General features: G+C 31.4%; 1 protein-coding gene across 1 annotated transcript; it reads left to right on the top strand.

The window, feature by feature from the left end:
- The first annotated feature begins 1391 nt into the window (after window positions 1-1391).
- LOC123701322 (probable ATP-dependent RNA helicase Dbp45A) lies at window positions 1392-10054 on the top strand. Its single transcript, XM_045648753.1, has 9 exons — window positions 1392-1545; window positions 1647-1840; window positions 2086-2297; window positions 2526-2661; window positions 3054-3223; window positions 7746-7973; window positions 8575-8702; window positions 9085-9238; window positions 9718-10054. Exons 1-9 carry the CDS (start codon window positions 1467-1469, stop codon window positions 10034-10036), a joined length of 1620 nt encoding a protein of 539 aa, XP_045504709.1. The 5' UTR covers window positions 1392-1466; the 3' UTR covers window positions 10037-10054.
- The last annotated feature ends 2267 nt before the right edge of the window (window positions 10055-12321 follow it).

Below are 12321 nucleotides of genomic sequence, written 5' to 3'. Positions count from 1 at the left end.
TTAATCGAGTAAATTTTAACTTCGATTTTCGTATATCTTAGAAACCACAGAGCAAGTAAATTAGAAACCACTAGATGACTAGAAACCTTTGAGTATATATACTATCTATAGAGTGCGAACAACCAAGTGGGAACAGTAGGCACAGGTGGGAACAACACGACGTTCCCGCCGCGAGCGCTCGCAGTCGTGGTTGAGTGCTCACGAAGTGCGTTGCTCTGGATTTTTTTTCATATTACGAATAAACATGGTGAAATGTGCTGTTCTATCTTGCAAAAACGATACTAGAAAATACACAAAATTGAAATCCACTATCACATTCCATCAGTAAGTCGATTGTTATACTTATTTTTATGAAAATAAATCTAGCATCGCGGGCGTGAAGGGTAGGTGAGAGGCGGACACGCGCAGGCTTGCTCGCGCGCCTCACTGCCGCCACGTGATCATAGTGATGTGACCTGACCAACGCTGTACTCGATATAAAGTTTACTAGAAGAACTATATTTTAACAAATTATTTATTTAACTTAAAATTTAAAACTCTTTTAAAAATGTATTATAAATATATTTGTGGTGTGTTTTGTATGATACACTTTCTAATATTATGAATGCGAATGTAAATGTAAAGTATGTAATGTTACGATATATTTTCTGAACCGCTAAATTGATTTTGAAGATTTTGATAGTAGAATGGATAAAATTAAATAAAAAAATTATTAATATTATTTATTAACTATATTATCATTTTAAATTATTAATTATTTTTATTTCTTAATATTTTTTACCATTTTTAAAACATTATTATTATGGTTTGATTTATTATTAAAGAAATAGCACTAAACCTGATCTTTTATTTTATTAACTTTATTATTTAAAAAGTACTCACGTTTTTCTGATATTCCAATTAAACATATTTTTTTAAAGTACTTATAATTAATACAAGAAAATTTCATATATAATATTTAATATTCAAATGGAATAAACAAACTTTATTCAGTTGGTAGACAAATTTAAAATTACATATTTATACTTTATTCGTATATTTTTCCTTTAATAACTTATTGAACATAAAATTTACTTATGATACATATTTATTTACATAACTTATCGACAGTTCAACACGCAATTGATACCTACCCATCCCTATTTGTCACACACACATCTATATAGTATCTATAGCTCATCTGCCTACGATGCGCAATAAGCAATTTGTGCAATACACTCGCTCTATACTATTGTAATATATACTCTAAGCTAGAAACTATAAACAAAGTTAAAAAAAATCCTGGGGTTCTTTTAGTCTTTGACTTTGTCTTTGAAAATGTCGACATTTTATCAGTCTGTCAACACTCAACAGTCAAATGTCATAACAAAGTTTGACAGATGATGTGATCATGAATCCCAATTATTCCATGTGATTGTGTTGATTATTCAAAACAAACTTATGAAAAGTTGAATAAAATCTACATAATGTCGCAAGAAAACGACGGAAAAGAATTTGCCGAATTAGGTGTAAAACCCTGGCTTATAAAGCAGTTGGCGACTTTAGGTAGGTATTATTTTTAAATATTTAGGAGGTTAAAATGTTGTATGTTTATTCATTTATTGCCCATCTATGCATAATAATATAATTTTAATATAAATTCACAGGTATCAAAACTCCAACGCCTATACAAAAGGGATGCATTTCAAAAATTCTAGATGGTCATGATTGTATCGGAGCAGCTAAAACGGGATCCGGAAAGACTTTTGCCTTTGCACTGCCTATTTTGCAACACTTGGCTGAAGATCCATATGGGATTTTTGCACTAATATTGACTCCAACTCATGAATTAGCTTATCAGGTACAATAATACTAAATAACAATAATTGTTTTGTGTGAAAATGTTTCTTAAAATAACTTTAGTTCTATATTTTTTCCACCTAATTTCATCCAGAAGAGAATAGTTACTTAAACAAGACTTTCTAATATCAGGATCCAAGGTAATCTTTCTTTTGAAATCTGTCGGGTAAATTTTAATTTTTATCAAATAATATAGCCATCCAGTAAAATTTAAGACCATGGTAAAAGTTATACAAACGATTTCAGATAGCCGATCAATTTCAAATACTAGGCCAGCCATTACAACTAAGAGTATGTATAGTGACAGGTGGATCTGACCAATTAGAAGAGTCACTGAAACTGGCCAAACGGCCACATATAGTCGTGGCCATGCCTGGCCGATTGGCCGACCATATAACAGGCTGTGATACATTCTCATTGAAGAAGATTAAGTATTTGGTGTTGGATGAAGCTGATCGGTGAGTGGTGTTTAATTATACCTGTTTGATTCTAAAAAAAGTAGTTACTTGCTCTACCTTAGCCCCTGTTTATGTGGAATACAATAAAAGGCCTATGTTACTTACTAAATCAGTACATTTCTAATAATTATGAAAAAAAAAATCAAAATTGATCAAGTAGCTTAAACAAACAACTTCACAACTCCTAATATTAGAAACATAGATCCTTAAGGTTTAAAATATTTACAGGTTGTTCAGTGAATCATTTGAAGAAGATTTAAAAACAATATTTAGTGCATTATCTCCAAACAGACAGAACTTGTTGTTCTCCGCCACAATAACTGATGATGTAAAGGAATCTAAGATATTGCCACTTAATAAAGAGGTAAGTTAAGTCAGTTACATTTACCAATATTAACTTTTTTGTTTGCAGCTACTAATGGCTTTAAGTATAAACCAACATTCACCTTACATTACACTCTTACTTCTTCCAGCAATTCAAAAGTTGAGACACATTACTGAGTGTTACCTTTTTTTTTATAACATTTAAAGTTCGTTTGATGCAGTTACTTAGTTAGGTAGGTGTGCTACCTACTCTGCACCTACTTACATGGTCAGAATCCTACATATAATTAATGACACTTTGCCTTACAGTTCTAACATACATATACATCTCGGGCGCCCGTGACCATTAACCATAAAAATTTCACCTCTCGGCCACACATGGCCAATACCCATTTTTTTTCAGAATTCTTCTTTAATACAATCTACTTACAGAATCTACTAACATGGTCAGAACAAGACGGTCAAGTGACAGTGACCACACTCGACCAACGCTACGTAGTGTGTCCCGCGTATGCGCGGGATGTGTACCTCGTGCAGACGCTGCGCAAGTACAGGGAGGGGAGACCGAGCTCGCATGTCATTGTGTTCACGGATACTAAGAAGTGAGCATGATATTATTTAAAAAATCTTGGCTTTGCATATAGTTAAACTTTTAACGATATAAAGTAGTACTTTGACTACTGATCCATATCTATGCATAAAAATTCATCAAAGTCTGTTTGACAGTTAATGTATACACACAACAAGCAAAAATGTACTTAACACTACTACACTAAACTAACTACACTTCCTTAAGGTGATTGCTACGATCTGTTCCCAGCCAATGTCCCGCTAGATGGCGCTGAATTCTACATTTCTAGTTTATTTGAGTTTTTGCGTAATTGGAAAAGATTAAGGTCGTAGGAATAGTCATGGCGATTACTGAATATTATATTTTATTTAAATATGTCATATCATTGCCTTAAAATCCACCCAATTCGGTAAAACCATGCGTTTTAACATCTGTCATTGCATACAGGGTCGTTTACACACACAGACGTATACAAAAATGATAAAGATTGAACTCTAGATGGCGTGAATGTAAAACAAGTTTGGCGTGTATGTATTTGAGTAGTTAGTAGCATATTATATTCTGAATTTCTGATCCATGCCTATTCACTCAAAACTACCTAATAACACTAATGATTTGTAACAGTAAATTATTTCAATATGTAGGTATTTGAACATTTCCCAACAAGACGTAAGAATAATTATTCGTAGGTATACAAGATACAATAACAAATCTAATACACTATTTATTATTTTATTATTTACTAGCGGTCCGCCCCGGCTTCGCCCGTGGTACATGTTTACGTTTTCTCTCCATAAGAAGTAAGAACCATCCTCGTACTTCAAGGAATATAATAAAAAAAGAATTATCGAAATCGGTTCAGCCGTTCTCGAGTTATGCGCTTACCAACACATTTTGCGATTCATTTTTATATTAGACTAGCGGTCCGCCCCGGCTTCGCCCGTGGTACATGTTTACGTTTTCTCTACATAAGAACCATCCTCGTACTTCAAGGAATATAATAAAAAAAGAATTATCGAAATCGGTTCAGCCGTTCTCGAGTTATGCGCTTACCAACACATTTTGCGATTCATTTATATATATATAAGATTATGTGAAAATAACCAGGAAGGTGAAAAACATATTTACGAAAACATAGTAACATATGGCTGTCGCTACAATAATTATTATATTTCAATTTTATCTTTTTATACCTAGTAGAACTGGCCGACGAATAAAAAAAATCGTATTAGAATACAATATATTACGGAACAAAAAAAGGATTGTAACTGAATTAGGTAGGTATGTTTGTTTCTGGGCGCACCGTTTTCGACGACGCGACGCGACGCGCGACGTAAGCGTATAGGTATAGGTACCTACTTTGCTAAAACAAACTAATAAAATTGTGTGTCTGTCTGAAAATTCGGAAAAGCATATTTTGCAAGTTTGTGATTACTTTGATAGTTTACCGATTTATAATAATTGTAATTGTAATTGTATAATATATAATTTGCAATGTGGTGAAATTTCATAAAAATCACGGGCCAATTTTTTTGTTTTGAATCCCACCGAAAATATAATTGCGTTATTAGAATAATTAATTACTATACCTACCCACGATCAATTATTACAATATAGTCTCAAATGCATACTAGATAAATATTGCAATTTGATTCAATTAAAATGCATAGCATACAAAAATAAATTCACAACACAAGAAATTCCGCGCGCAAATCATAGCGCGTGTCAATGAAATCAAGAATGTTTTATATCAAGCCGACGCGGACGAGCGACGACGCGACGCCGGTACCTACGACGGACGACCACGCTTCGAGTTGCCAAACACACAGCCAAACAACAATAATGAGTAATAAATTGTTTACAAAAAAAACAAGTTTTCCATTTTTCTGTATGAGTAGACAGAACTTCAAAACGCCACCTGCTACGGTTTATATTATGAACGATGGTTATAAAAATAAAAGTTATATTTGTTGGTGTAAACTATTTTATTGATCAATAATTTTGGAATTTAAAACTGTCAACATTGATTACAATAAAACGCAGTTTTATTTTATTACACTATTGTTTTTTTATCAAAACATGTATTTGAAGTACCATATAATATTATGCTGATCCAAGCATTTTCACTCAAAACTAATATCACTAATGATTTGTAAAAGTAAATTATTTCAATATACATTTCATAACCAACAAGTAAGAATAATTATTATTATTCCTACCTACAACAACAAACCTAAAACACTATTTACTATGGGAAAATAACCAGGAAGGTGAAAAACATTATATTATTATTTACGATTTCGACGCACTCGACTTTTAGTAAAATATAGTAGGTAAACATAATATTATGGTTTTGATTTTTGCTACTAGTATAAGAAAACTGCGTGTTCAAACTACTTGTTTGTCTGTCTGAAAATTCGGAAGTACTTTGGTAGTTTACCGATTTATAATAATATTGTATAATATATCGTTGTTTAAAAAATATTCAAACACAATAAAATATGATATACTGATTTATCACTGGTTTCAGTGATGAACTGATGAGTCAATGTTAGCCACTATACTTTCGTCATACGTGTGTATGATTGATGTGATTTGCAACGTGGTGATATTTCATAAAAAACACGGGTCAAATTGTCCCACCGAAAATATAACTGCGTTATAAGAATAACTATACCTACGATAAATTATACATAATACAATATAGTCTCAAATGCATACTAGTGAAATATTTTATTTGAATCAATAAAATAAAAAAAAAATAAAAAATAATAATAATACAAAAATAAATTCACAACACAAGAAAATCCGCGCGCAAATCATAGCGCGTGACAATGAAATCAAGAACTTTCGAGCCGACGCGACGCGGACGACGAAGGAGCCTAACAAAAGTACCTACAATCATAGGCGGCTCGTGACAAAATTGTATGGCCGTGTTCACTTGAAATAAAACAACGAAAATAGGTACCTACAATAGCGTTAGCAGTACAAAAAAAATGAGCACCACATTATAAATGTCTATTTAATATTTATACACTAAAAATTATAGAGTATTTCAAAACGAATTCAATTATTATTTAGCAATAATTAGAAAATCCCCGAATTTGCATTCGTGATCGTATTCATAGTGTTTGTCTACACTAATATTATAAAGAGGAAAACTTTGTTTGTTTGTTTGATTGTAATGAATAGGCTCATAAACTACTGGACATTTTACCAATGTTTGCAAGTTTGTGATTACTTTGATAGTTTACCGATTTATAATAATTGTATACTTATATCATTGTTTAAAAATATTCAAACACAATATGATATAGGTACTGATTTATCACTGGTTTCAGTGATGAACTGATGAGTCAATGTTAGCCACAATACTAATCACTTTCGTCATACATGTGTATGAACTATGATTGATGTGATTTGCAATGTGGTGAAATTTCATAAAAATCACGGGCCAATTTTTTGTTTTGAATCCCACCGAAAATACATATATTACTAATTGCGTTATTAGAATAATTAATTACTATACCCACGATCAATTATTACAATTTACAATATAGTCTCAAATGCATACTAGAGAAACATTGCAATTTGAATCAATTAAAATGCATAGCATACAAAAATAAATTCACAACACAAGAAATTCCGCGCGCAAATCATAGCGCGTGTCAATGAAATCAAGAATGTAATTTATATCAAGCCGACGACGACGCCGAACTAAAGTACCTACAGTACCATTTACCTTCAGTGTACAATTGTGGTACAATACAGTTTACAGACCTACGACGGACGAACAATAATGAGTAATAAATTGTTTACAAAAAAAAACATAGTTTCTAAGGTCATTAGTTTTATTTTATTTTATTGTTATTTTCTTTGAACGATTGGAAATGAAATTACTCAATTTTTACACAGAACTTTGATTTATTAGAATTATGCTCATTATGTATAAGATAACGAACGCGAATGCACGACATCTAGCGCGTCTTATGTCTAAACATCGCCTTTCGTTTAGAGATTGACGCGCTAGATCTGTAATAAGTATATAGTCTATGCGCTAGATGTCGTGCTTTATGTCGTGTTTCGCTTGGCAAAAGTCACGCACACTACTGTAGAAGTGTCAAATTTTTCCGGTATTTTACTGTTGTTTTTCTAAGTAAATATTGTAAATTATTGATTAAAAAGGTCGAACGCGCACACATTTCATTATAGAGAAGTGATAAAATGATTAGTTTTAAAGAAATAGTGTCTGTGTTAAGTGTTTAGAGGTAATCAAAAATGTATGGAGGGACGGTCGGAACATCCACCTTAAAACAAGTAATATAGTAACATTAAGTAAAAAATTAAATTATTATATAAGAATATAATCTCAATCGATAGAAAATTTTGAAATTGTCTACCACCACAAAACAACTTTACCATACACACTTTACATGTCATCAATACTACAGTAAATGTATTAAATCCGCCATTATCTACAATCCTTAATTTAAGACATTTTCGGTAACATTTACATGTAACTCAATTCATATTTCCTTTCTATCCAACTCCAGAGAGTGCCAAGTCCTCTCAATGATGCTAAACGCAATTGGTATGGACAACGTCTGTCTGCACGGGTTCATGCGGCAGAAGGAACGAGTGTCCGCCCTCACGCAGTTCAGGAGTAACTTGAAGTGTACACTCATAGCTACTAATGTGGCTGCTAGAGGCTTGGATATACCCACTGTGGATCTAGTTGTTAATCACAAGCTGCCGTTGGAATCTAAGGAGTATATTCATAGGTAGGTGAACAATTTATTATGAAGTTCAAATTTGTAACTTATTACTGTTGTTTAAAGCACATCAAGCGTAGAGTGAACAGGTACCTTCTAGGGAAGCGCGTTCCATCTTAGACCACATCTCAGCTTAACATCAGGCGAGATTGTGGTCAAGCGCTTCCCTATACCCAATAAAAAAAAATAAGGATTTGAATTTTAATTGGTGAAGCCGAATAGTTTTGCAAAGCAGTTTTGGTACTTAAACCGAGCAAATAGTCAAAGTAGTATTTGTCATTTTCAATAGTCTCATCTGCAATCTTGCATATAATAATATGCTTAATGCTTATGTGTCTTATATCATGCCAACAAGAGAACTTTTAAATTCAATGGAATAGGACAAAAAGGATAATTATAATCATTTATATTTTCAGTCATTTTATTGTTTGTATTAATTGTATTAATTATTTGTTTTAAAAATGTCCATTCGTCGTCTTTATATGCCAAAAGTAATTTTTCAACTAATAATATAATAAATATAATTTTTTAACATAAAATGCTTTTTTGTTTTGATTTAAAGCTTATTGCTACAAGCATAAGGTCTAATTTTCCAAATCTTTCATTCCAGAGTTGGACGTACAGCGCGTGCAGGTAGGAGTGGGATGGCGATATCAATCATCACTCCCTATGATATACTACGACTCGGAGAAATTGAAGAAAAAATTAATACTAAATTGACAGAGTATAAAATTGACGGTAAGGACTAAGGATGGTAAAAAAATAGTTTCATACGTGAAATTAACGTTATTATATATTATTGTAAAAATCATATGCTTTAATTAGAATTTAATTATATTTTAAACTTTCCGTATACAATTACTTACATCAAATTATTTATAACATTGTATGAAATTATGTCAGATGTAATATGCTCATATTATGTATTCGTAAAAAATATATAAACACAATTGTTATATTTGTTTTATGTTTTAATTAAACATAAATTCTTCTAGCAGGAATACACATAAAATACAACAGATATTTATCTGTGCGCGTTTTTTTTAGCTTTTTTGATATAGTTTTATATTGATATCAATACGGTTTCATACATTTGTTACTTAATTTTATTTTTTCCCAGACGAAGAAGCGGTCAAAGTGTTCACAACAGTGAGTGTAACTCGCCGTGAGCAAGAGGCGCAACTCGATAACGAAGAGTTCGAGGTGCGCAAGCGCAACTATAGGCACAAGCGGTGGATATTAGCGGGGGTGGACCCGGATGAAATGGAATCTGGGTAATTTTATTTATTCATTTATTTTGGGGTAGAAAATTAGCAGGGCCAAATTGGACGATTTCAAATTAAAATTGAAACGATTGAAAAAAACATGCAAAATTAGACGAAGGGTTCGAGCTGCGCAGGCGCAGATATAGATGCAAGCCATACGGAACATTTATCTTAATATTTATTGGATTAGATTTGGATTGGTTTTAAGACCACTTTCGAATAGCTTTTAATTTATAGTATTAAAACGAGCAGGGTAAAATTATTGCAGGCATTATCAAAATCTTAAAGTTTGTGATTTGTTAATAAATTTCATATAGTAATTACAGTATACAAAATAAATTATCAATCATTATTATATCCAGTAACCACAGTACGATAAATACGTATCTTACATTTAAAAAAATGGTCTAAGTATTTAATATAAGAGAAAAATATCGTGTGAAAAGATTTTTATTACAGAAACTGAGTGATATGTTTGTTTTTTACAGATTGGAAGAAATGCGCCACAAACGTATCAAAGCGGCGAAAAAAGCTAAACTAGCAAAAATAAAAGAAATCCAAGCACAAATTAAAAATGATGAAATGAAACAGAATGATAGCGATCGCCTACAACAGAATGAGATGGAAGATATTGACAAAACTATTAAAGATGGACTCAGGAAAGTCAATAAGACTCTAATGAAAAAGGACGATAGATTTAAAAATGTTATTGGGAAAATAAGTAAGATTAAAAGGAAAGCAGAGAACATTAAACAGAAGACAGGAGAAGAAAAGACTTCTAAGAAGAAGAAAAAAGTTGTTAAATAAACGCTTTGTTATATGTGATGTCTTGTTTTTTATGATTTTCCTTTAATGCAAAATTATAAATATTTTATTACAAACCCTTCTTAATATAATGTTACTCTGTCTACTACGCTATACGTTACACAAATGATATAAAATAGGAAATATGTACCATGTGGCACGATGTTCGCTAACGTCATAGGACCAATAAGCGAAGCCGCAGGCGTAAAGCTAGTTTAAAAACTATCATGGAATATAACATCACTTTTAGACAGTTACTGTGTAAGATATAAATCATTGCATAAAAATTCCATACCTTCTGTTATGAACATCTACAGTTATGCAAGGCGACGGCTGCGTGTGAAAATGAACGCTCGGTCGCTCGACAGGTATTCTCATAAAGGAATACCACAGACTAATAATAATATACTAGTTATATTCTAATGCGACAGCGCAAGTGTGTAAGTTTACTTCTTAGAATTAAAAATAGGTACCTATATAATTTTGAAGAATTTACTAATCCATACTAATATTATAAATGCGAAAGTAACTCTGTCTGTCTGTCTGTTACTCAATCACGCCTTAACTACTGAACCAATTTGCATGAAATTTGGTATGGTATTTGGTATTTTTATACCCGAGAAAGGACATAGGCTACCTTTTATTGCGAAATATGTACCACGGGCGAAGCCGGGGCGGACTGCTAGTAATTTATAACTCCTACTACTATACGCATCATATCCTATGAAAAACATAATAATGGGGGCCGATAATAATCAGTTCACACAATCTATTTTAATTTAAAAAATATTATTATTATTTGCGTATGCGTCTGCGTTTGTTACTTTTCGAATGACCAAAGTAGATTGTTAGTTTTGGGTCTAGTGTTATAATAAATGAAACACAAGTAACTATAATATAAATTATTTATTTAAAGTATATCCATATAATTACAAATAAATACGATAACAATTCTTATACAAACAAAGCGATTGCTTTTCGTCGAGCGTGGCAATTTTGGCACATTTTAGCTAGTCAGTAGTCATATGTGCCGTGATAAACTATACATAGTAAAACAAGCTTTAGCGTGCTTTTCCACCAATAATTTGCGAGGAATGTGTTTGTAAATAATCAATAGTATCGCTTCAAACGCTAAACGTTCCAAACATCAAACTAAACGAAGCGATCTGATTGGATTTTAAAAACACATTCCTCGCACGTTATTGGATGAAAAGCACACTTATTCTAGTGTAGATACGTGCGATTTTTGGCTGAACTTTCGAACAACAAATTATTCTAGATGGTTACACTTTAAAAAGGTGTTGTTTGAAAATTCGCGATTTTAGAAGATATAGTGCAAGATTACAATTTGGTAATTGTGAGAAATCTATCAGATATCAATTAAATAAAATAAACAATTGACTTTATTGAAATGAACATATAAAATATTTTTTTAAATAAGAATTGATCATCAAATTAAATATCTCAATTCATTAAATAAAACAATATACCGAATATAATAAAGTAACTAAAGTCATAAAAAATATAATTATTTATTATTATTAGGTACCTATAAATAATTTCAGTTACATTTTAAATCTGGTAGTTATTTAAGTAGAAAGTTTAAGAGTGATATTAGCACTTTAATAAGTAGAATTTCATATACTTAGTTTATAGCCAAAGTCAAACTATACTTGTCATAGTTAAAATTGCTAAATAAAAATATGTATTTACATATAAAGTATTTGTTTAGTGCAACATTCCTGAGGAAATTCGCGCATGTATCAATAAATAACACAGAAAAATACTATTACTTGAAGTGAAGATTTTACCAAATGCAAGTTGACACTTTGGAATGTCTAAACATAAAATCTGTGCAAAGTTATAAAATGATTTTTAGCAGATTTATACAATAAAATCAGCTCTAACAACTATATAATGTGAAAATGAACTATTTCAAAGCGGAGAGACAGCAATCACAGTTTTATAAAAATAAATAGATTAATGTCATATTGGGAGCTTAAATTTCTCATATATTATTCTGTACTGCATATATATAACTTTTAACTTCAACATTTATTTGTTGAAATGTACCTACGGTACTTTAGTCCACAAAATATAATAATTAAAATTTTCATATTTAATTAATTAATGAAACTAGAAAGTTTGACTCTCCGCTTTAAAACAGTTTAAGGCAGCCGATACACTTAGCTTATAAACGTCACGTACTTCATAATGCGCCATAGTGCGTGTCTAACGCCTAATTTAAAATTTAAAGTCGAATAATTTAAATATTATTATTTATTAAC

Source organism: Colias croceus, chromosome 21, assembly GCF_905220415.1.
Source record: "Colias croceus chromosome 21, ilColCroc2.1".
NCBI classification, from domain to species: domain Eukaryota; kingdom Metazoa; phylum Arthropoda; class Insecta; order Lepidoptera; family Pieridae; genus Colias; species Colias croceus.
The sequence above is the reverse complement of the archived record's forward strand: the minus strand, read 5'-3'. Positions and strand labels throughout refer to the sequence as shown.